Source organism: Varanus komodoensis, unplaced genomic scaffold (assembly GCF_004798865.1).
Source record: "Varanus komodoensis strain SLA01 unplaced genomic scaffold, ASM479886v1 scaffold9, whole genome shotgun sequence".
In the NCBI taxonomy this organism is placed as follows: Eukaryota; Metazoa; Chordata; class Lepidosauria; order Squamata; family Varanidae; genus Varanus; species Varanus komodoensis.
The window spans coordinates 8968074-8994468 of record NW_025336598.1 but is presented as its reverse complement, the minus strand read 5'-3'; the positions used below and the strand labels follow the sequence as shown (position 1 = coordinate 8994468).

Genomic DNA, 26395 nt, shown 5'->3' with positions numbered 1-26395 from the left:
TGAGTTCAATCACTAGTTGGCAAGACTAGATTTAAATCATGGTTTTCTACATAATATGCATGCATGCATGCCTTACCAGTAGGTAGAGGAATTTCATTAAAATATTCCCAAATTAGTCACTTTTGGGGCCTGCTGCCATTATAGGTTTCCTCATCCAGGGAAAGAATAATATGATAAGCCTCAGGCTATACACAAAAACCATCCAGAGCCTTGTGCAGTAGCCTGCTCAAAAGGTTTCACTTTCATTTTTCTGCTTGCCCATCCCTCCTCACACAAAGCTTCTGGTGCAGGTCTATTCTGCTCCCAACAATCTTGTATTCATTGAATTTTCTGTAACTTAGCACTTAAGAGGTAAGGGGTTGATTCTGCGTACATAGATTTGCAAAAGAACAATGGGATTGAGGTCTTTTTCTCAACTCTGTATATTTTATGACATTTTTGCTGTAAAGAAGAGACATGTGATCTCAGCAGACATTCATTCTCAGTTTTGAGAAGTGTAAAACCAGGCATCTGTGATAATATCTTCTAGATAGAAAAATTGCCCAATAATGTTACAGAAACCTCTGGAAGAGCATGACATTGTGAATGCATTAATAGAATCCATTTACTGAAAAAAAAAATTGCATGAATATACAGGCTCATGCTACATAATTAAAAACTAATTCTTATTTCATGATTATTTCACCTTTGGACTATTATGTATCTTATTTCACCTTTGGACTATAATGTATCTTAAATAGAAAACTAACCTTAGGTACATTTTTCCTCAAAAAGCATTTTACTTTGTAAAAATCCAATTCAAATACAAAAAACAATTTAAATTTTTAAAAATCCTATTTTTATTTTTAAAAAAATAATTGATTTTTATCCACCCTGCCTCTGATTCTCATTACCAAATCTTGATTTCTGAAGACTGTTTCAGATTGCACAGTCAGTATCCCAACTTTCTTTTCTAAAAATCAAATAAGCCTAAACTTCTACATGCTGTTCAAACAGCTTATCCAACAAACAGTACTGTAGAATATACGCTAACAAGTACAACCATGTTTAGGCAGGATGGTGGTCTCTTCTGAATTGGATCAAATGGACTAGGATCAAATGATATTCAGCCAACATGCAGTGATATTCTAATTGTATCAACCAAGAACTACAAGAGTGTTTGATGTATAAAAAATTGGACAGCCAATCAAGGACAAAGCACACTCCAGCAGATCTAGAAGAAATGGAGCTTTTCTGCATGAAGCTGTTAATTTGCTGTACCTACTTTTGGTGTTCTTACAGAATTGCTCAAGAACCCAAGGAGTTTTTCCTTTCCTAATTTCTATTTTATAACTTCTGGATGCTATTATGCTATCATTGAATAATTCATTTGAGCAAGTAGTAAAATACATTTTTTTGCTTTCAGAAATATTCCATTTTTTCTGCTCTAAAAACAGAAGTGAAACTGGATGAACATTCTCTGAAGAATCCATATACAGCCAAGGAATGGCAAGTGTATAATAAATGTCTTGAGTAGAAAAACTCTTGATAGAGAAATATGTGCTAACTAAATGAAGCTGAAGATCAATAATCATTTATTTTCATGCAAGTCGAACACCAATATATCACTGCAGTTACAATGCATATGAAGAAGGGACTCATAGTACTTCTGTACTTGGGATGTTGATGTTATTAGTGATCAAAGAACTGCCAAGCAAGGCTGGTACACTGGCACCATCCTTGCTGGAGAGGAACATCTAGTTGTCCTGCTTTGTTTTCATGTCATGCCATAGGAAACAAGACATTGTATTTTTCTCCAAAGCCAAAGAAAGGAGGGATAGGTACCAAAAGCTGGAAACATGAAAGCTGTGCAACAGCAAATGGGTGAAGAAATAGATGAAGCTTATTTGAATATACCATCTTTGGTTATGGCACAACTTCATGGTTTATGGACTTAGTTAAGGACTTAATGGGGTTTTTTTTTAAAGCACCGTTTCTTCACCTAGAATTGCCTCAACTACTGTTGCTGCAACTAGTAAATGCACCAGGAATCCTATACGGTGCTTCACATCAAATAATGAAGGATGAATATCATCCCCAAGTATTTTCTGAACAAGTGATTAATCTTTTAACATTTGTTCAGCCTCAACAAGTGTCTCAACATATGCTGTATGAAATAAAACAGCCTGAGAGGGTATTACCCAGGTACCTCTGTGAACTGGGAGGGGCATGTCAAACATGAAAAGAGTATAAAAGAAACCTGGTAGTATGTTGTATCCAAACATTACAGATCTCCTACCAGCTTGTATATATGAGTGTACCTTGAATGTCTGCAAATGTTGAAAGAAGACAAGACAAGCTTACTCCCTTTGTTCTATGCTTAGAACCACTAGCTACAGCTAAAAGAGAATGGTTAAAGATATAAAATACTAAAAGCTAAATCAAGTTCTTATGCAGATAATATGGTGACTCGCAGGAATGAGTAACTGTGCCCCCCCCCCATGCCTTAACTTGTAATTCACAATGTCCCTCACCACTGGCTACACTGACCAGGACTGCTGGGATTAATAAACCAACCTTCTGGAGAACTACAAATTGCCCAACTGTGGTCCACAGAAATAGATTCTTTTAAATATGAGAAGCTAATGGACCTAAAGATCAGTTCCCCCATCGCAAAATAATTAGAACAAATTTATAAAACATAGTAAAAATCAGGGAATCATTATGATAGCAAGTGAGTTCGATAGCAACTGCGAAACTTTTTGTCTGGTAATGAAGTAGATAAAAAACTATAACAAGAACAGTAGAAACAATAATATAACATCTCAAATTTATTCATAAGGGAAAATGAACCTTATTTTTCATCAGGATACTCCTCATAATTCTCTTTTTGTTCCAATATTTTCAATAAGAGTAGCTGTCAAGCAACTATAGACAGGCAAAAAATTCTAAATAGGCAAAATGAATATGAACAAAATCATTTTATATTACAAAAAGAGAGTAATTTTATGATTCTGAATCTCAAGCTATACTATCAGTCAAGTTGTTTACAATGAGTTATGGATTGGATCTTTATAAGTAGAATAAAATTCAATTAGCGGAATAACTCGTCCCCATAAATATACAGCCATTGACGCCATGTGAATTAAATGCGCGCTCTTCTGCCATCATCAGCGCAAAACATAATGAGGTACATTAATTCTGAAGAACCGTCGGGCTGTGTGTCTCATTACTTTGCTGGACGTTGGCAGAGCAAAGGTCTATCAAACCTCGGAACGCTGCGCGCGTCCCCAAACGGCATTAACGGCACAATCCTAGGCGAGTTTGAAGAGGGAAAAAGTCCTGCGACTGCCAGCATTCCCCAGCCATACAGCTGGGTAGGGAATGCTGCCAGTCACGGGACTTTTCCGCCTCTAAACATGCACCAGACCGCCTTCACGTAGAGAAACCGCGGAAATTATTTCGTTTCCGTCAGTGCGCAGAGGGATGCTCCCACTCAGCGGCCGCGGCTTACGCTCGAAGTCATGGGGGGCGGAGGCGAATTAGCTCATTGGCCCTTACGCCAGAGTAGACACGTGTAGGGGCGCCCTACACGTTCTTCCGTCCTTTCGCCGCGCCCCTCTTAGCGGAGGCCCCGCGGCCTCCATTTCCGGGGAGGAAATTTGCGCGAGGGGCGAGGATTTGGGAAGGCACTTGGGAGACCGCCCCTGTGGCGTAGTACGCATGCGCGCTTTGCTCGGCGAGAGATCGGTCTCGAAATGGTCAATGGCCGAGAATTCCTCTTATTGCCCCTTCCCTTCCGACGTTTCCTCGTCGGGCGCTTCCGCCTGCATCCCTTTCCGCATCCGGGGTTGTGGGTTGTGAGAAGAGGGTGGAGCATCGCTTCCGTCGCTGCCGCTGCTCGGTAACAGGTCGCTGTGGGAGGTGCCGCCGCCATCATCATGTCCGGCAGCGGCAGCACCGTCGCCGCCACCGTCGCGACCTCGGCAGTTCCAGCCGCAGCCTCGCCACCGGCGCAGCCGCCGCCGCCTCCGCCGCCGCCTCCACCTCCGCCGCCGCCTCAGCCACAACCTCCACCGCCGCTTCCTGGGACTTCTGCGGGCGCCACCACCGCCGAGCCCGAGCTGGTGTCGCTCATCCTCAACCGCCTCAAGAGCCAAGGACTCTTTGACCAGTTCCGCCGCGACTGCCTGGCAGATGTAGACACGAAGGTGCGGCAGCGGGAGAAGGCTTGCCTTCTCTAGGTTTGTCTTGTTTGTGGTGCAGTCTGTCACGGGGATTGGGATCCTTCTTATCAACTATGCTTCCCTTCAGAGACATGCACACTTTTGCAGGACTCAATCCCTGTGTCTTTCTAAAAGGGGCTGGAACAATAGCCTGAAGTTCAGTAAGTGATTATTTTCCCCAGCTGATTGGCAAATGCCATTGTTGCTGCCTGGTTGTTGCCACATTTTCTGATGCTTAGACCCTGAAGTCGTGGGTGAAGGTTTCAGGGTGGTGGAATACTAGACCGAACTTAGGAGACAGTAACAGTTGAATTGCTGCTTATGGTTCAGGTGCAGAGTCTGCTTGTATTGGATAGATCTATTACGGGGTAGCCAGTAAAAATATTAAAGCAAATAGAAATTAATATTCTCTTACTCCTTAATTATGCCTCCCACCCCTCATCTTTCAGTCTTCCTCATCTGGAGAATCCTGAAAATCCTGCAACTGCCAAAGACATCAAAGCTTTGCCCATGTCTGTCCCTCATGGCTAATCCCTGCTCATCTTTTCTGTCCTCACATTCTATGCCTGCCCCTATTAGTATTCTAACTTGCTGATCACTGAAAAAAGCAACTTATTTGGTTGTATACCATCAAGTTCTAGCTGTGTTGTTTACATTAAAATAATTTGTTTCCAAAAAAAAATCCATGCAGATGAAAAACCAGATGTTGATAGTGAAGGCTTTGGTCAACCTATCTTGTTAACTAAGGTTTCTATCTGTAGGAAAATATTTTTAAAGGAGTGAAAACTCCACTCCCACCTGCTGTGAAAAGTGATCCTGGATAGACATTGGTTTCCTAACTTACTGAGTGCTACACTGTTGAGTTTCATTAAGAACTTCCTTGTTAAACTAGAGGAAGCTTAATTTAGTCCAGTGTTTTGCTGCCAGTTCAATCACCAGTCAGATAGTCATGGCTATAACCTTGCATATGTAGCACTGACAGAGAAACAAATTTGTTTGGTAAATTTCAAGACACTGTGTGCGTGCACAGTCCCTTTCCCTCACTTTGAGAAATGGGGGGCTGGGTGGATATTTTTTAAAGAAAAAGCTAACTTATATATAGTACTTGCAGTACTCATTGAATTCAACCTTTACTTGGCAAAGTTTCTCCTATAGCATGTATAGGCTGATCTTTATGTAGTTTGAGACTCAAATAGTCTTTATGGGGAGGCTGATATAAGTACTGTAACTCTGTCTTGGACAGAGATCTAGACCAGTATTCCCCAGTCTTGTTGCCCTCCAGATGTGTTGGACTACAACTCCCAGCACTACTCAGCTAGCTATTTTGGCTGGAAGATGCTGAAAATTGTAGTCCAGTTCATCTGGAGGACACCATATTGAGGAAGGTTGGTTTAGTTTGAAAGTTAGGTCCTAGGTGAGACAACTGCAGTGTATTTTATGAGGGACTGCTTTTGAAAACTTTGGAAGCTGCAGCTATTTCAGGAGAGTCTGGTTAGACTGCTGATCAAGGCTTTGACAGAACTTTCCTATATTGTTTGTATTGAAACAATTTCAGCACAGCTGTATTTATTTGTTATGAAGTAGCCCCCCATAAGTTTCTGAGCTCAGTTTAAAGTGCTGTTGTTAACTTTTAATGCCATGCAAAATGTAGGACTCAGGTACCTGTCAGACTACTTCCTTCTATATTATCCCAACCAGGCTGCTGAAATGTTCATCTAAGGTCTTTCTCCAAGTGCCTTCACCTGAAGGGAGGCCTGCATGGCACCATCTAGGCACCAGACAAAAACATTTGTTTTTTTCCATCTTTTAAGAACTGTTCATGGTAACATTTTGACTAAAAGCAGTTTTTAATTTTACTCTCTGGTTGAATGTTCTGTTGCTGCCTTAGGTTGTATGTTTTATCTAGTATGATTTTATTATTTCTTGCTAATTTGTTAAGAATATAAATGTATGTTGATGGTGAGAAATATCAGTTAAGTAAATAATGATAAATCTACTGAGAACAGGGAATATGCCATGCATATTTCATAGCATTGAAAGAAGCAGACCTATGTAGAGGTAGATGTCAAAACAAAACAAAAACCCTCCAACTTTCAGCATGCTCCACCCAACCATGGTGGCTTTTATCTGTCTGTACTTGTACAGAAATATGCCCTAAATGTTTTTTCTTCTTTTATCTTGTTCTTGAAAAGTTTGTGTCAATGTAAGTTTGTGTATTACCATGCAAGAATGGAGGAAATACGTGTTTTAAAAATTGCTCAGAAAATAAGCATTCTGTTAAGATTATTAAGTAGTCAGGATCAGGGTAGATTTGATTTAAATCAAATCAATTTCAAATCATGATTTAAATCTCTAGTCAGTAAGACTAGATTTAAATCATGGTTTCCTACATAATTTGCATGCCTGCCTGCTTGACCAATAGGGTAGAGGAACTTTATTAAAATATTCCCAAATTGGGTTTATTTTATGGTCTGCTGCCATTATAGGTTTTCTCCTCCAGGGAAAGAAGAAAATAGGATAAACTTCAGGTGATACACAAAGAGATCCAGAGTTGTGTGCTGTACCCTGCTCAAAAGGTTTCACTTTCATTTTTTGCTTGTCCCTCCTCACATAGTGCTTCTTGTGCAGCAATCTTCTTCTATTCATTGCATTTTTTGAAATTTAACACTTAAGAGGTAAGTTGATTCTGGGCATCGATTTGCAAATGAACAATGGGATTAAGGTTTTTTCTCAACTTTGTATGTTTATTTTACGACATTTTTGCTGTGAAGAAGAGGCATGTGAACATACATTCAATTTTGAGAACTATAAAACCAAGCATCTGTGGTATCTTTTAGGTCAAAAAAAAATTGCCCAATAATCTTACAGAAACCTCTGGAAGAGCATGACATTGTGAATGGTTTAATGGAATTCATTTACCAAAAAATTTAAACATTGCATGAATATACAGGCTCATGCTACATAATTAAAAACTAATCCTTATTTCATGATTAATAATCCTTGTATTATAGTCTATTTTAATAGAAAACTATCTTTAAATAAATGTTTCCTCAAAAAGTATTTTATTAAAAAATCCAATCTAAATAAAAATCTGATTTAAATTAAAAATGCAATTTTTTAATCATTGATTTTTATCTGGTCTGGATTATATTATATAATACCAGAAACATTTTACTGGAAGTGAGCTTTATTGAGCTTTGTGGAGCTACTGCTTCCACCACTGACATCTGCCTCTTGGTGTTCTCCTCCTCCTCCTCCACCACCACCACCACCACCACCAGTGTTAGTGATGAAAATAATATTATTTTAAAATACTACATTGTGCATTCTAAGTGGACTTACAGTTCCATGTATAAAGACTTACAGAAGGCTATAGCTCAGGGGTAATGCTACTGCTGAACATATGAGTGTTGATGATACTGGGCTAGATCGACTAATGGTTTGACTCAAGTTTAAACGGTTTCCTATGTTACTATCCTGTATAAAATCTTGTTCTGGAATTTTAACTGCTTGTGCAAAATTTGATTTTATTTTTCTTTAGATGTTTTCAGGTCTTCAGATTGATTTTTTGGTAATTTAACATGTTTTTATATTTTGCAGTGATTTGAGAATTGTCCCATAAGATTGCTAGGTCAAAATATTTTAAGTAAAAGAATAAAAACAAAAGACTGATCCCTGTACTTAGGTGCTCTAACATGCTGCTTTGTCTTGCAGGGTTTATTGTAGAAATTATTGAGTTAAGGAAACACTTGAGTGACTAGGGGGAAAGGCTAAGCAAATAAAAAATATGTTTGTTTATATTTTGTCTAGAGTAAAGAGCTGACTGGAATAGACTCACATTGTACCTTCTGGGTTAATCAAGGTGCTTTGTGACCTAGCAACTGAGACACTTACCTGAGGCTTTAAGAATTCTTGGAGGAATTTTTAAAATTGATTTTTTCTGCTATAGAAAATGTTCATTGAGGAATTTAAATTATTTGCCTCCTCCTTTGGGAATTTCAGGTATGTTATATCAGGAAGCTTCATAAAGAATCTCTTGTTTTCCTTTTAGCCTGCATATCAGAACTTAAGGCAGCGGGTGGACAACTTCGTTTCCAACCATCTAGCAACGCATACATGGAGTCCTCACCTGAACAAGAACCAGCTAAGAAATAATATTAGGCAACAGGTTCTCAAGTAAGTTTTGTTCTTTAGGAAATGTAGTACTCTCCAAAGAGGAGCTGATGTTTGAGAGAAACTAGGCAAAAGTGGAATTCAAAGAGCTACTAATATCCATGCTACATCATAAATTAATTTTTTCTTAGTTTCAAGAGTCGTTTGAGATGCAGCAAGAAGGAAATTGTTAATTGAGGGAGGCGGTGAAGACTTGTCATATAATTGTCACTGAAAAGAAGCAGTTGAAATGTGAGCAGTGAGAGGGAGGGAGGGAGGGAGGGAGGGAGGATGATTCTACATTCATTTTCATTTCAGTTATCAAATTTACTTGTGTTAAAATGCCTAATTACATGAATATACATATTTTATTAGATTGGATAAATGTGAACACTGTTTTATGATATGACTTTTTCTGTATTACTATCCTTTAAAACTGTTTTCATTACTAGGAAAGTAATATTACAAACATATATGAAGGTACTAATCCTGACCTTGTTGGTCCTAGTGCAGTGTTTAAAAACGGTTTCTAACAGGAAAATATTTTTTTAAAACCTCAGATATCAAAGTAAGTGAGGCAGCTTGGCCAATATACAAAGAATCATATGAGTTAGTTCTGTGAGCCCTTCTCAAGAATATTGTTGGGGTGTATCTTTGATAAGCATTAGTCTTTCAAATGGACAGCCCAGCCCACCCAATTGTGCTTGAAACTAAGGAAATGTTAGTTTCAACAGTGGTTAGAAAATACAGTGATAGTAAGCATTTAAAAAAAATGATATGAAAGGGCTTATGAATGTCTTTGTATTGAACTCGTTATAACCTTTCACTTGCAATATCTTAAAGCTGAGTCATGGCCATTTATGGCAGGGAGGAAGAATAAGAAAAAGTATCTGGAAAGGGTGCGGCTGGAATTTTGAACTCGGCTGCTGCACAGTGCAACTCTTTCTTGCATATTTGATGTGTTTTTACTCTTTTAAAAATATGTGATATATTGCTTATTCTTAAATAACCTTTATGATAATATCCATGATTATATTAAACAGCATTAGAAATACATATTTCACACACATAGCACATGGATTGTACCTTTATTAAACTATTTCTTATCATGTGACTGCTTCATTCCATCCCATGAAAAGGTTACTCAATGAATGGCCTTCTTATTTGATTGGTAGTTAGTCAGTACTCATAACATTTATCACTAAGCCAGTGACAGATACCAGATGCAAATAAGGCAAAAAAAAACCCCCAGTAAACTCTGGATGACACCTGGGGTGACATCAGTTTCTGTCCCAAGTATCAAGCCATAGTATAAGAATATGAACTATTGTGTTGTGTGATGACTGGCGGATACCATTTCCCTTAGAAAAGTAAACAAGACCATATTTTGATTTTAATGCTTTATGTGAGCTGAAGTTCTCCTTTCAAATTTTGCTGCTGCAATGAACTTGGTATTTGGTTTTAGGCTAATGCTATCTCTTGCACCCTCCCTGCCCACAATATGCAGGAGATAATTATTTTCTACATTCTGATGTTATATTTAGCAAAATAATGTAAACTAAGATTTGTATGCTTGAAATGTGCTGTAATTCATTATTTTCAACTTCTTAATAGATCTAATATATTTAAACCAAATGAATCAGTATGAGAAATCAATAATAATAATGAGGACAACTTTTTAGGAAAAAAAGGAAATATTTTTATTTTGTCATTTTGTTTCAGATCTGGAATGTTAGAATCTGGAATTGACAGAATCATTTCTCAAGTTGTAGATCCAAAGATCAACCACATATTCAGACCACAGGTAGAAAAGGCTGTCCATGAGTTTTTAGCCACATTAAATCACAAAGAGGAGCCCAGTCCCAGCACAGCACCACCTGAGGAAAAGTCAGATGCTGCTTTTTTGATTCAAGGTATTTCTTTCCATTGCTTCTGGCAAAACATACACTGTTTAGGCTTAATTTGGGACTTGCCATTGATCAAATTGATGCATACAAACAAGTAAAAATGAATTAAGGAAGGCTACTGGAAGTTGAGCCTACTGATCCCAAAAAATATTTATGTGGAAATAATTTCAAGTAATTCTGATGAAACCACCTTCCAAACAAGCATATGTAGAATTCTGCTATCACTAGCATACAGCAATGAAAACAGTTTCAAATGTATTTGGACCATTTAAATGAATCAATTTCCCACAAGGATTTCTGGGCATTCTTTTTGTGAAGATATTGACAGTCATTGGATTCATGGCCTTCATAGAAGTTGAATGAATACAAGAAAAATGAAATTATGGTTTTAGCCAGTGACATGGGTTTGAGGAATGTGTCTGTTCTGGATGGGATCCCACTTTCCTTAAACACTTGGCTTCTCATTTGGTCATGCTCCTGAGTCTAGCTCTGTTTCTAGATGCACATATATTGCTTGTCACCAGAACTACCATTTGTGATTGCAGCCAATACATGGCTGTACCCTTTACTTGAGGACAAAGATCTGACCACAGGTAGGTATCCGGGTCCGAGTAACCTCTAAAGCTGATTTCAGTAATGACTCCTTCCTGGGTCTCCCTCCTAAATCATTGGAAACTTTGGCTGATACAAACTAGGATGTCTGCTGTCTTACAGAAAAAGTAGGGACTCTTTGCTGACATACACAAGTGTTATCTCAGTTTTCAAGCATAATCCAAAGTAGTGATTTTTACCTTTAAAGCAACATTGATACAGTAATAATCACACGTTTTCTTAGTTGACATTTAAAGTCAGTATCACTATAAGGATAGCTCATACTATAAAAACAAACAATTCAATGTCAGAAATAACTTATAAAAGCACATTAAACTATCTTAAACTATTTTAAAATAAGGCAGTTACAATAAAATACTATTACAAGATATCCAACAACAGCATACCATAAAGTATCAGAAACATGCCAATTAAAAGCCCTCTTGAAAGTAGCAGTGGACGGGAGCTGTGTATTTCTCAGAAGGGAACTCAGTAGATGAGGCCACAATGGAGAATGCCTTATCTCTAGTAGCCATTAATCATGCTCATCCTAACACTGAACCAAGAAGTAGGCTTGTATGATAGCTGCAAGGTAGCATATAAGAGTCATAATAAATTGTCCCAAAAGCCTCTCTAGCACTCTGGTCATACAAACCAGCTGCCTGTGGGGAGCCTACAAGTCTCCCATTTGTGTTCCCTGGTATCTACCTCTGTGGACTTTCAGATAATCTGGCTCCAAGCCATTGGGGACTTTGAATTGTGTCCAAAAACACATTGTCAGCCAGCACGGTTTGTAGGCCAGTGTAGAGTGCATTACAGTAGTTCTGCTGAATGTCACATGAACATGTATAATTGAGACTAGGTCTGCTTTTGCTAGATAGGGTTACAGTTGATGTGGCAACTGAAGTTTGTAAAAGGCTCTCCTTGCTAGTGCCATCACCTGTGCTTCAGCAGTCAGCAAAGTTCCGAATTTTGCACTCTCCCCTGCAATTAGTGTATGGAAGACAGAAATAGAGCTGTGTCAGCCACATGTACATACATACATACATACTGGTGACATCAGAAGGACAGCACAAGGGGTTACATGCTCATGCCATGGCATCGTCCTTCTCTAGGTTGGGCCAGGCTTTCTATGAGATGAGAGAGAAGGCAGCAAGAGAAGACCTGCATTTTTCACACTACTCTGCTGTCTTCCATATTTTTCCAACCTTCTACTGGGGGGCAGGGAATGGGGAACATGATAGGAGGCCAAGGGTTGCTCAGCCTTGTTAGCTTACAGCACACCTTTACCTCCTTGGTGGTAGTAGGGAGAGACAGGAGAGGAGAGGAAGATAAAGACCAAGAAAGTGGCCCTCTAGCCTGGCTCCTTTTATCCCAGATGAGGTGTACAAGGAAAGGTGCTTGGTGGGAGCCAGTGTGGTGTAGTGGTTAAGAGCATCTGGGTTCTTGTCCCCACTCAGCCATGCAGCCAACTGGGTGGCTTTGGGCCAGTCACAGACTCTCAGCCCAACCTACCTCACAGGGTTGTTGTGGGGATAAGATGGAGGAGGAGATGTAAGCTGCCTTGAGCCCTTTGTAGGAAAAAAGGCAGGATATAAATCAAAAAATAAATAAACCTTGTAAGTCACCTTAGGTTCCTTACAAGAGGAACAAAGGCAGGGTATCAATGCAGTATAATAATAATGCTTACTACAGATGCACTGGTAGCTCCGTGTACCGCCACAGCATTTAGCACAGATACTAACACAAGATTTTTTATGGCAAATGAGTAGAAATGGCACTAAGTACTTCGGTTATTTTTCCCCTAACTGCACATTTCAGTTAATTAAATCCATCTTCTCTCAACTCAGGTAACTTTGGGCAAAGTAGGTAGGAAATCCTGAGATCTTCCTGAGATCCTTTGTCATCATGTTTTCAAGTATTACCTACATTAGTATGTTACTTTTAGAGCTTGCCTTTTTTCAAGTACGTTCTTGGGAATTGTAGAGGATCTCCTCCTAAGGATTGATTTTTTGGGGGCCTGCTTCATTGTGGAAGGGGCTCCAAAGATGACCTTAGTTTCTTGGTAGGAATATATGGGAGGAGGCAATCCTCTGATAACCTGGCCCAGGCTGTTCAGTTCTTTGAATGTTAGCACTAGCACTTTGAACCTGACCTGGACTTCAGTTGGCAGACAGTGGCAGTCCTGGAAGAGGACTGGCAAAAAGAGAGTTCTCCTCTAAAAAGAGCTTGCAGTTTGTCTTTTCAGTTGGGGACCAGGATTAAGCAGTAGGCCAAAGTACAATACCCCCTTTAAAAAAATGTATTCGTTAACCTTGTTGTTTGTGTTAACAAGATTACATCAATTATTAATGAAATGAGATGAAAAGCGAATGATTGCAGCAGGCTGAATCCAGCTGTGTCACTCTATTAATAGAAGCAGTTCCATCAGTGAAACAAATAAGTGATTGCCACTTCCCTCCTTTGTGTAAGCTCAAAGTGAAATCCAAAGGGCTGGAAACATCTCCAGAACAGATTGTTAGGTGGCACAAGGGCTACAGGAGGGAAGCAAAAGAGAGAAATGTCCATTGCACTAGCAGGCTTTCCTTAGTATGATGTTGTATTTGACCCAGAAAATTCCCAAGGAATGTCAGTCTACACAATAAGATCAGACTGGGAAAAAAATACACTGTAGGAATTTACATTGAAAAGTTTTCCTTTATATAAGAAATGAAGAGGTACTAGTTTGTATGTGTAAAAAAGAACAAACAAGCATCCAATATTGGGCTTAACTATGCTTCTGAATAGGGTGTTGCATATCACAAAATCAAGACTTCAAATAACTCATTTTATTATAATTTAATGAGTTACTAGTGCTCTCAGAAAAATGTGTATATGAATGGTATACCTTCTTGACAAGTAAATTATGGAAATAAGGTAAATGGGTACCAAAAGCACTGGTAAATGTCAGAATTTCTTAATATTTTAAGAGCATCAAAGGAAACCCTTAAGAATGAGCTGATATTAACTTCATCTACTATTTTCTGACAATGTGTATAAGCATTCAGTTGAACTGAATTTGTTGAGATCCATTTGAAGGAAGAGAGAAACTTATTTTTCAGTTTCACAGTTAAAATATGTACATGTATGAGCAGGTTTTTCTCACAGGAAATGCTATTTTTTCCTCTTCTTTGAAGGTGTTTCTGCTACCACTCCAAGTGCAAATGTAGCTAATGATGCGATGTCCATTTTGGAAACAATTACATCTCTAAACCAAGAAGCAAGTGCAGCCAGGGCCTCCACAGAAGTAGCAAATTCAAAGACTAATGACAGAGTTTCAAAGAAATTCTTGTCTCATCAGAGCATGGATGGCAGTATTGAGAGAGACCGGAATGTTGAAGATATTCTAGATGGAGAGAAACCTCCTTGTAATTCTACAGAAGAAAGCTTTGAGCCAGTTGCAAACTGTGAAGATGTAAATAATTTATTTTCTTCAAATGAAGAAGGAAAAACTGTGTCAAAAGACATTAACAGTTTGGTTAATTCAAGCAAAGACATTCTGCAGGAAGGTGATGAGCAGAAAAATAAACTGATGGACAAATGTGATAGAAAACCAGAAAACTTAGAGAAAGGAGAGAGGAGAAAAGAGAAAAAAGAAAAATCTGACAGAAAGGTGGACCTCTTGAAAAAGAGTGGAGATGACCTTAAACCAAGAGAAGAAAAAACAGTGAGAGACAAAGAGATAGAACTCATAAAATATTCAGCTGTGGAAAAGAACAGTAGTAAACATAAAGCAAATGAAAGTACAAAAGAAGGTATAACAATCTTAGATAATTGCACAGTAACCATGTCTGTACAACATTCACAATGTGGGTTATTTAGCCCAGGACATGCCAGGCTGCATAAGCACTCCACTTGAGAGGTTGACACGTCATGCAAATCTGATGAGCATGGGCTATGTAGAGATGTAAAACTGATCTGTGAAGGCTGTTAACCCTTGCAAAAGCCAGGTGGGGGTTACATATTTAGAATGAGAGCCTCATGCACCTTGTGCTCAAATGCAAAACTCGCTGTTCGTTAAATAATTTGTGCCATGTTTTCCCATGTGTTCCCATGTGAACAACCAAAGTATGGGTGGGTAAGAGGTTATAAAATTGAGAGGCAAGTTTTGACTTCCTTAGAAAGTGTTGCATTGGGTAAACAAATACTGACAGTAACATTCTGGTGCTTGTGTACACTTAACAGCAGCATTCTTTTCCTTTGATCTGCAATTTGGTAGTAATTTTAAAGAGGTTAGATGTTTACTTACCTGACTTACCTAGCTCATTAGAATGAGGGCTGTTTCATATATTACAGAATTTTTTATATCAGAATGTTTGCATGTTAAGTTAATTAAATAGACTTCTATATCTCTGTTATTGTTTAAAATTTACCTTTAAGCAGTAAATCTATATGGCGTGCTATACTGCCATTTTTGTTATTTATCTGTGCAGCCACATACGGTTAGCCTGTTTACACATAATGGCACATTGGGTGTTAATGAACCGATGTTTTGCTATGCATGAGTAGACGTGAATGAGCACACTGGCTTCTATACATTCCTCACTTTTGCTTTCAATAACAGCCTAGAGTTGGCTGGGTAATACATTGTAAGCATGATGTGTGAACCTGGGATGCTAAAAACCCATGGGGGTGTTTCGTGCCTAAATGATCTGGGTCCTTGTGTCTTTTGGCTTCATTTTCATAATCTGTCAGTGCCTGTAACATCTCCTCCTTTTCACTCAGTTACTTCTTAGATCTCTTTTTTTTTTTGCTTAGTACTGCCTAGATTTGGGGGGAGGGAGGTCATACACATAACCCCACCTAAGGTCCTGCCTTTCAAGTCTTTTTTTCCTTCAGTGTTTACCTTGGGTGACTTCTCATTTTCCAAAGCTGAATTTTGAGAGTTTGTTTTTGTTTTGTCCTTTGCCTCAAATGAATCCTCAGATTCTTCTCTTTCTTTCCATGATATTTATGTTTTCCGTACTTGATGTGTCAGAAGCCTGTATATGTTTTGTCAGTGGTTCTTTATATTTTTATACATTGTCTGTTCCCTAATTTAATTATCAAAATTAATATTTCTAAAATAGATTTATTTATCTCTGAAGATGCTGCTTAATCTTGATAACTGAAATAGATCATCCTTAATCTCATCTAGAGCAACTAGTATCATCTATTCTCCTTTCCTGACTTGAAACATGACTGTGGTTCACCTCTTCTTTTCTCCTTGCACTCTCTTTATCACAGTCATTTTAAAATAATACTTTTAAATGCTTGCACTCTGTTTTTGCATAGTCTTCCTCTATGTGCACACTCACTATGGCCCCTTGCACTTTTATGGAAAAGGTCTCCCAAAACTCAGGTTCTGCAGTAATATTCCATATGCTGATGAATATGTTAATTGACAGTTATTTCCATATATGGTAGCAATTTCTGTTTATGTGATCCATGTTCTAAGAAAATTATGTTCTTCTGAACTAGCTTTAGAAGATTCGGATGTGGACATACTCAGCGATATAACTGTTAGCTCTGTGCACACCAGCGATCTTTCTTCATTTGAAGAGGAAAGTGAAGAGGAACTTGCACTTTCTGATAGCACTGAAGAAGGGGAAATTGTTTCTGATGGTAAGTTAACAATCTGAAACCTAAACTGGAGTTCCTTGCCTATCTAGAAGAAACCAAAATGTTTTAAAAATGCAAGTATTACAGTACAGCTGTCCATTTTACCAAGACAAAGATCACATGCATGAATGATTTCCAATTCCATCTACTCAGGTATATCATTCCAAAATGCTGTCACTAAAGTGGGTTAAAATAAAACTGATTTTACCCCAAAATGTAGCTTAGGAACCTGATAAACAGTTTTCATGCTGAGCTGAAGAGTGCATTTGGATGACAGTTGTTTGGATTTAGAGCCCAAGCAGAGTTTGGTGGGGGAAAATTTGAACATGAAAGAAGAGTGCATTCATTCCTGTGGTCTCATCACATCTGCGCATCTACATCTTGGATAGTTGTCCCTGTTGCCTTAATATTGATACTAGTAGCATAGTTTATACTCTGTGGGTACTGACTTAAGCTTATGTCTGTTCATCTTTGGTAATTGCACACTGATGTCTTGGTACTAACCAGATAAAGTGATTGTTATTCTAGACAGGCTCCTAACCCTGTTGGGTCAGTGGTAATTTTGAGACAGTTTGTGGATGCTTTTACGAAATGCTTGCTCTTGCTGGTTGCCCATTCATAAAATGAGTACAACATACTCAGAACCCAGAAGCAAGCCAGTAAATTGCCCAAGAAACAAAGTTCAAGGCAGAAGCAAGGCCTGAACTCCAAAATACAAAAGCACTATTTTGATGGCACCAGGAGGCAGCCCTTCAGTTTGCAGCATGCCAGCCTTCTAAGTTTAAAAAAAAAATCAAAATCTTAAGTAAAATAATAAAAAGCGACAGGTAGCTTCGTGGGTGCCAAGAAAGAGATCTTTCTACACACACACTGGCTCTCCCAGCCCCGGAATGTCACTGTTCTGGTGATTATACTAACTTCAAAGTATGAGGAGAATCAATTAGCCAAATCCAATTTGTGCAGAAGTGATCAAAAGTGGATTGAACATACCCTTCTGTCACAGATCTTTCACCTTGTTAGACATCACATGGAGAATAGAGTCAAATTTGTGCTGTTAATCTTATGTTAAATGCTGGGCTTAGTTTGGATATTTAGAGTGGTGCATTCAAGTATCATATGCAAACTTCTATGGAAATGCTAGCCACTTTTTATCATTGCTTTAATTCCATGTTGTCTTATTGAAGACATGTTTGTATAATCAAAGTGAGGTGTTCATTAGGCCTTATACTCAAATTCAAAAGTTACATGTTCTCTGTTTTTATTAATTGACTAGAGAATATCACAAATTTAAACTAAATAGGATTCGCTCAAAATGGTGGCACTTATAGTTGAGAGTACAGGGGATTCTATCAGAAACCCAAATGCAATGCTATAACTTCCAGGGTATTTTGTTAGCAATTTTGCTTATAATGTAGCAAAAATAAGCTTATTTCTGTTGGTCACTCTGACATGTCCTTTGACATGACAGTTGGATTGTTAAGCACTGTGTGTTTTTTAAGAAGCTGCATTTCTCCAACAGATATTTCGGGTTTAAATTGCATCTGGGTTTTACCATCTGGGGGTGGGGGGGCAGCGGAACATAGCTACAAGATCCGTTTATGCATAAAAAGTGCTTTTATACTTGCACAGGATTGTTGATTTTGCAATTTCAACCCATATGTCCATCAGTATCAGCTTTTGAGGTGCTCTGGGTAGAGGAGAGGGAGGCAGAAGAATTATTTTGTTCAGATGAGACCTGACCAGGTTCACACAATTACTGCAGCAGCACATTGTTTTAAGTATGATGACTTGTGGTGCATGCAAGTAGCCATTTTGAATATTTAACTCTAAAACAACCCTTCTCTCCCATGTTTGGACAGCATGACAAACCCACTTTCAGAAGATGAATATTCAAAAAGACTGCTGGCAGGCATTGTGTGGACACGATCGCTCCCAAGCGTCCTCTCCCACCGGGCAGAGTCCGCTCTTCCCCTTGGTATACACCTGAATTGCGGGCGATGAAGCGGGTTGGGAGACAACTAGAGCGTAGATGGAGGAAATCACGGGATGAATCTGACCGAACACACTTGAGAGCCCACTATCGGGCCTATGCTGTGGCAGTGAAGGCGGCGAAAAAGAAGTTTTTTTCCGCTTCCATTGCCTCCTCACAATGCCGTCCGGCGGAGCTTTTTCGAGTGGTACAAGGCCTGGTTCGCCCGGGTCCTAAGGAAGATCCGATGCCACCCTCAAAGGCCCGCTGTGACAACTTTGCCAGGCATTTCAGGGAGAAAATTGCTCAGATTCGTCACGAGCTGGACTCCACTAATGAATCAGAGGTCTCTGGGGAGACGCCAATGCTACCGTCTGTTCCAAAATTATTGGAGGAATTTCAATTATTGCAGCCCGATGATGTGGACAAGGTGCTTGGACGAGTACGTCCCACCACTTGCCTGTTGGATCCTTGCCCGTCTTGGTTAATAAATAACTCCAAGCATGGGATTGGGACCTGGATCTTGGAAGTGGTTAACGCTTCTCTGAGGGAGGGTCGAGTGCCTGCCCCTTTAAAGGAGGCGGTAATACGACCGGTCCTGAAGAAAGCGTCACTGGATCCAGAGATGGCCACTAACTATAGACCTGTGGCCAACATCCCGTTTCTGGGCAAGGTGTTGGAGCGAGTGGTGGCGGGACAACTCCAAGCACTCTTGGATGAAACTGATTATCTGGATCCTTTTCAGTCCAGCTTCAGACCTGGGTACAGTACTGAATCTGCCTTGGTCGCCCTGTACGATGACCTGTGCAGGGAGAAGGACAGGGGGAGTGCATTCCTGTTGGTTCTTCTGGACCTCTCGGCAGCTTTCGATACCATCAACCATGGTATCCTTCTGGATAGGCTAGCGGGATTGGGGGTTGGAGGCACTGCTTTGCAGTGGTTCCGCTCCTATCTCAACGGTCGATTCCAGAAGGTAGTGCTGGGGGACCATGTCTCTACGTCATGGCAGCTATGCCATGGAGTACCACAAGGCTCCATTCTATCCCTTCTGCTATTTAACATCTATATGAAACCGCTGGGAGAGGTCATCAGGAGGTGTGGGCTGCAGAATCATCAATACGCTGATGATACCCAGCTCTACCTCTCGTTTTCCACTAATCCAGGTGAGGCAGTGGCTGTGCTGAACCAGTGCTTAGCCGAGGTAAGGGAATGGATGAGGGCCAATAAACTGAAACTCAACCCAGACAAGACGGAGGTCCTGTTGGTTGGCGGATCGGGCTTCGGAGAGGGTGGATTTGACCTGGTCTTGAATGGTGCAACACTCCCTCTTAGGGATAAGGTCCGCAGCTTAGGAGTACTCCTCGACCCGGAGCTTTCTTTGGAAGCTCAGGTGACAGCGGTGGCAAGGAGCGCCTTCCTTCAGCTTCGGCTGTTTAATCAGCTGCGCCCCTACCTGGAGTACGACTGCCTGGCGACGGTGACACACGCGCTAGTGACTTCCCGCCTAGACTTCTGTAACGCGCTTTACATGGGGCTTTCCCTGAAGACGGTCTGAACACGTCAATTGGTGCAAAATAGAGCTGCCAGGTTGCTGACGGGGACGGGGCGTTATGCTCACATGACTCCAGTCCTCCGTCAGCTTCACTGGCTTCCCATTGAAGCCCGGGCCCAATTCAAGGTGTTGATTATGACCTATAAAGCCCTAAACGGCTTGGGTCCTGGCTACCTGAACGAGCGCTTACGTCCGTATATGCCCGACCGCCCTTTGAGATCTGCGGGAGAGTCCCTTCTCCTGGAACCCTCCATGAAAGAAATTAGGAGAGTAAGTACTCGGAGGAGGGCTTTCTCTGCGGTGGCGCCCAACCTATGGAATTCACTCCCCAAAGAGGTCCGCCTGGCACCGTCGTTACTGGTTTTTCGGCGCCAGGTAAAGACCTTTTTATTTAAACATCATTTTAATTGTTAAAACATATGATCTGGCCAGGGCAACTTCTTCTTCCTTCCCTTTTCTCCTCCTATATTATTTATTTACTTATTTTATACTGATAATTTTAATTTTATATTATTATGTTTGTAACTCAGTGTATTTTTTGTATTTTTGTATTTAATGGTAATTTATTATGTTCTATTGTATTTCAATGTATTTTATTGTGTTGTAAGCCGCCCCGAGGCTTCGGCAAGGGGAGGCATAGAAATGTTACAATAATAATAATAATAATAATAATAATAATAATAATAATAATAATAATAATAAAAATAAATAAGCCACGATGGACTGCAATGATCATGTAAACAGGTCAACTGATTGGTGCTTCAGAGCCCAGCCTAAATCTGATTTTAAAGTTGATTTTTCTCTAAGTTGTCTTTTTCTCAATATTTCTTTAGTTGATGAAGAAGAACACAATCAGATTAAAACAAAGCCAGAGGCTAGTGCAGCTAATGATAAAAAGACAAAACCTGGACGACAAGCTTATGTCCACAAGCCTTACCTTTATTCCAAGTATTACAGTGATTCTGATGATGAAAGGACTGTAGAGCAACGACGCCAATCTGTTGTAAGTTTCATTTGAACAGTTGCTCTTTTACTGATGGTTCATCAACAAATACTGCAGCAATCTACCTTTCAGGATGAGCACTGACCTGAATAAACTTTCTATATCAACTGCTTTGTTCAGCTAGTAGATGTGTTCTATATGTCAGATATTGTGAGCTCCCAAGTCACACAACTTGTATTTGTTTTTCTTATGAATATGTAGCCTTTCTTACATGAAATGATGCATTCAGCCAAAAATTAAAATGCTACACCCAGGCAATCCAGCTTATGTATTCTTAAAGCTATATTCTGAGTCATCTTTGCTGAGGTAGTTCACACAGTTACTTTTTATCATTATTTGTTCATTGTATTAATAAACAGAAATGCTTTTTGAGATAGTTACAAGGATAGAAAGCTCAGTTCACACATACTGATAAACTGGAATTGTTTAGAATTCTGCAGGGCAGGCAGGGAAAGTAAATGAGCAAACAAGCAAATGAGTCAATCATTCCTGTTTGGCTCCATAGCTGAACAAGTCAGGTACTCTCCATGTGAAGTTTGTTTGCAGCAGTGTGCAAACTGGAAGCTCTGGTGTGCTGATCTCCTATAATGAGTTAGCGTGACAAACTAAAAAGTTGTTCTTGACATGCTAGGAAAACATGGGTTACCTCCCATGAACACTGTCGCTAGTAGAAAGCCTGTCTATACATTTACCTAAGCATAGAATATTTTCCCTCCCTGACAGCAAAAAAGAAATATAGAGTAGGTACCAGGCAAACCAATTTGGAGAGAGTATTCTATGACTAGGGTGCTGTCAGTAATAAGCTTCTAGTTATCAGCTCCCCATTCAATCTCATTTGGAGGTGATACTTGGAATAGAGCCTTTGTTGAAGGTCCAGATATCTCCCTGTTCTTCAAGAAACCTGGCGTCAAACTGTTTAGGACTTTAAAGGTTAAAATAAGCACGCAGTGTGTTTATTTAATACAGGAGCAGGGTAAGGCTGTGATCTAAACAAGCCTGTGTATGGAGGGAGGGGGTTGAGTTGCCAGTTTTACTTTCTGGCAACAGCTACTTACATCTAAGTAGGAGCTACTCCCAGTGGTCTCCTAACCTTCATGGTAGTTTTGTCTGTGTGGACAGGAGGGGAAGACAAATATAAGTAGTATTGTTGCTGGAAAAGGCAGCAACATTTCTGTTAATTTACTGTTTTTCTGTTTCAGGCTAGAGAAAAAGAAGAGAGACTTTTAAGGAGACGGCTTAATAGAGAAAAGCTTGAAGAAAAGCGGAAACAAAAAGCAGCAGAAAAAACAAAAACTTTGAAAACTGGAAATCAAGGTGATATGTTTGACTTTAAATAAACCCTTATTGTGCTGTTTTTCTTTGATTTAGTTGCATTTCTGCAACAATCCATTCAACTTGCAGCCAATATAATAATATAAAATAGTATGACTTGACACTTTACTATTTGGTTATAGGTAAAAGCATTCAAAACCCAGAAGAATCTTCAGGGAAAGGCCTTGAACTGAAAGCCAGTGGTGCCAGCATTAAGGATGTGCTTAAAGAACAAAGGTTTTTGGAGAAAAAGGTAGCCCTAAGTAGGAAAAGAAAGAGAGAATCAAGGTACTATTATGTTTTCTTATACAATGAATTAATTGCATTAATGTTTGCATATTATATAGCTTGTTTCATCTTTGAAGGGATGGCAAAACCCAAAGGAAAATTAATGCTCTTTATAATACTGTCCTCAAAATCAGTAAGATCTAAACTTTTAGTGGGGATGAAACATGAATCTGACTAATTGAAATTGTCCAGTGCAGCCTGTCTTGTGATACTTTGATTTTATTCCTTCTCCCATGTACTTTAGCAGCAGTTGTCCTGCAGGTGGTTGCACACCTGTCCAGGACGGATGCATGGAGAAGGGAGTGGAGAATGCAAGACTGGCTTACTCTGTTAGGATCTCTGTGGTGTCTCTCCAGGGGTGTGGCAAGTGTAGCAATGGCAGGGTTGTTTGTTTTTTTTAATATCAGACAAAACCTTGGACTTGGTTCTCACATGATGACAATCCATGGTTTAAGTAACCATGTTTTATTGAATTATAGAAGTTTTTCTATACTGTTCTTTAGCAGATACCCTCAGATATGAACCTCAAACTGGGTAGTTAACCACAGGTAGCACATGAACCACAGGTAGCACATGATCCTATGGTTTGTGGATCTGTGAACTGTGGATTGTTTAACCATGGGTTGTTGCTGTGTGAACTGAAAATTGTGGGCTGTTCATGGTTTGTTTTACCAGGCTAGAGGCAAAAGGCAAGAGCAGTTTAAAAAGGAGCAGCCTTTTTACATGCCAGTGCTGTAAAAGCAGTTGGACTACAGAGATGGGTGGGTAAAGGAAAAGGGAAACAGTTCAGGAAATGAGAAAACCAATAATCATAAATAAAAACCAATCACAGTTTGATGACCTCTTTGACCATTTGCCAGACAAATTCTTGGTAGGGCAACAAACAGTGGTTTAAATTATGGGTTACTGTTGCATGCAAATTGGGTCTCTGACTTCATATTTGCTTTAATTTTGCCTGCTCAGTTGGGGAAGCCAAATCAGTAGCTGGCTTCTGGATTAGTTTGCAGTCTAGCAACAGGACCAGCCCACTACCTTCCTTGGAAATTTTTCTGCACCTTCTGGCGACAGTGCATCTCTTGCTGATTTGCTTGATTGCTCCTAAAGTCATATACACCTTACCACCCACTCTTAACCACTGAGCAGTCAAGGCTCAGTATGCTAGCCCAGCCACCAAGACAGTATCAGGGCTCATCATGTGAAACTTTCTCATCTCCTTCTAGCTAGGTAGTGCTGTACTCAAGGACCAACTAAATCTTACAGGGCTTTTCCCATTGCTTCTGTGGTATGGAAGAAAACTGAACATGTTTAAATAGGTATGGTAGGTTTGTTCTTTTAGGCATCAGAAAAAAGAGCCAGAGAAGAGACTGATTTCTCTCCTATTTTAAATAATAATACTAATGGGAGTTTTTGCATTTGTATTTTTCTGTCTCTTTGTGTTTTTCTATTCTGCTTATTTTTCCTTTCTTTCTGGCTTTAAAGGAGACATATGTATGCAGCAAGTTTCACTTGCTCTGTACTTTAAAACAATGTCTTCTGGTTCTTTTCTAGATTAGTATCCAGCTTCCAATTTTCCTACTTTTTCAATTTCAGAATCAATGGGAGTTGGGAGAGATTTTTATTTGGTGTGTGTACTGAAAGGAGATTGATTCGCTTTCATTTCTGTAGCTTGTAGCAATCATGGTCTGATTTTCCTGTTCAAAACAATTTGGGTTGCGGGAAGGGGTGCTGAAATCATTCATTATTTTCCTTTATTGCACACCTTGTAACATATACAGCTGATATACCATGGGTCTAATATCTCATTCCTGTGCATGTTTACTCAAAAGTAAGTCCTACAGAGCTCTCTGTTTTGAGTTTACTAGATAAGCTTATATTATAGACAAGCCTCTGTTTTGATTCCCATCTGCAATGTGAGGCTCATACAGGACTGTTAGTTTGTGATAATGCAAATCTGTATGATTAAAAGGAGAGGGAAGCTAAATGGAATCACTTAATATTTGCTTGACTAAAAGCCCATAAATGTGAGCAAGCCCTGCAGCAGCCTCTGGGCTGGTTTCTTATAACAAGAAGAAAGCTAGAGGATGAAATAGAGCAACACATTTTGCACTCCTTTTAGCCCTGCCAAAGTTTGTTTCTGTCTTCCTCCTGGCTATCCTTTTCATTCATTGTCTCTGCTGCTGAACATCGAGGGCTCTGTGTGGTTCTGTTTGCTGCACATCTCCCTTGGTGGATGCAGTGATTTGATTGATCAAGTGGGGTTCCATTTCTCACTCATGAGTCTCTTCTTTGGTGGCTTGGAGAGTCTAGCAGAATACTGCTTAATTTTAATTTAATTTAATTAAAACATTTATATGCTGTCCTTTGCAGCAGCCTCAGGACAGCTTACAAAAATAAAAATTCCAATATAAATAACAATATAATATTATAAATAGCATAAAACATTTCATGATAAAACAGATTAACCACAACATACATACTTGCTGCGTACTTTTTCTTTCAAGGTTGTAAAGGGTATCATATCTAAGGTTACTATTTACTATATTTACTCGGACTGGCCACTTGAACATGAATATGAACCTGCAGTGTATTTACTGTATTCTTTCCTTGTGGACTGGTGGACATAACTGGTTAAGTTGTACCCCTTGGGACTAGGAAGGCATTTTCCGAAGGACACGAACTATTTCCTAATTTTGAGTTTTTCTTCCTGTGGAAACATGTGAAACCTTGGAGAAAGACTGGGAGGAAACTAAAAATATGGAGAAAAACAATTTCCCCCATATTTTCCAAGAATCCCAGGAAAAATTGGGGAAAACTTATTGTTCAAAATACAGTGGTGCCTTGACTCACAAACTGAATCTGTTCCACGACTCTGGTTGTGACCCAAATCAAATTTCCCCGTAAGGTTAATCCATACTGTAACTATTTTTTTTATCAGAAAAATTTGAAAAAAGGGACGAAGAACAACAAATTAACAAAGTACTGTACCGTGGAGAACACTAACCTAGTGTGAAGGGAGGTTATTGTTTTGAGGGAGAGTCCCCCTCCATAAGGACTCTCCCTCATTGGGGAGATCTCTTTCAGGGGTTTCCTCTCTTCTTTGTCTCTTAGCTGCAGGGTCAATTTTGGTGAAAAATCTGTCTATAGTCACTTGTTTTTTGTATAGTCACTCAGAGGGTGGGGAGATGGCTGCAATCGTGCTGGTTGCGGGGGGGGGGGGAGATAGCCGAGATTGCGCCCATCTTTCCTGCAGGAGTGCGCCCGTGATCACACACGTCTTCTCTGCACGAACACAACTGCGATGGTGACCATCTCCCCACTTGGGGTGGGTCGGGGGGAGATGGCTGCCATCTTGGTCGCCACCCAATGCGGAGTTCACGACCCAAGTCAAAATTTTCATGAAATTTCTGTTCGTGACCCAATTTGGTCATGAACCAAGGCATTCAGGAGCTGAGGTACCACTGTATTTTACTGTATTTCCCCTTTTTTTCTGCCCTACCCCCTACACACCAGTCTTCACATCTCTATGGCTTCCTGAGAGATTTTTCCTTTCACTGCTCTAGATTAAAACAAATGTGAAGCTTGTTTGATACTTAGTAGTTCAGTCAGTGTTAGGCCCCTCTTTCTTTTGTATCTCACTTTTCTTGCTCCAGTTCTGTGGGCAAGAGCCTGGATTTCTGCTCCACTTTGTATTTGTACCTGTACTTCAGTCAAGCTAAGGTAAAAGGAAAAAGCCATAAGCTGCACCCTCTCCTTGGGAAAGGAACCACTGCTCATGGC

At 39.7% G+C, this 26395-nt stretch overlaps 1 protein-coding gene across 6 annotated transcripts in view; it reads left to right on the top strand.

Moving 5' to 3' along the window:
- Positions 1–3777: 3777 nt before the first annotated feature.
- BOD1L1 (biorientation of chromosomes in cell division 1 like 1) overlaps positions 3778–26395 on the top strand; it is a 71266-nt gene continuing 48648 nt past the window's right edge. The window contains exons 1-9 of one of the 6 annotated variants that reach the window (XM_044417634.1): positions 4101–4223; positions 8257–8381; positions 8510–8609; positions 10080–10270; positions 14032–14649; positions 16355–16498; positions 20850–21019; positions 22219–22333; positions 22474–22618. In XM_044417634.1, coding sequence (XP_044273569.1) covers positions 10087–10270; positions 14032–14649; positions 16355–16498; positions 20850–21019; positions 22219–22333; positions 22474–22618 — 1376 coding nt within the window. In that variant the 5' untranslated portion in view covers positions 4101–4223; positions 8257–8381; positions 8510–8609; positions 10080–10086. Of the gene's footprint in view, positions 4224–8256; positions 8382–8509; positions 8610–10079; positions 10271–14031; positions 14650–16354; positions 16499–20849; positions 21020–22218; positions 22334–22473; positions 22619–26395 lie in introns of all 6 variants that reach the window. The other 5 variants (XR_006413493.1, XM_044417636.1, XM_044417632.1 and 2 more) reach the window with 5 other exon arrangements.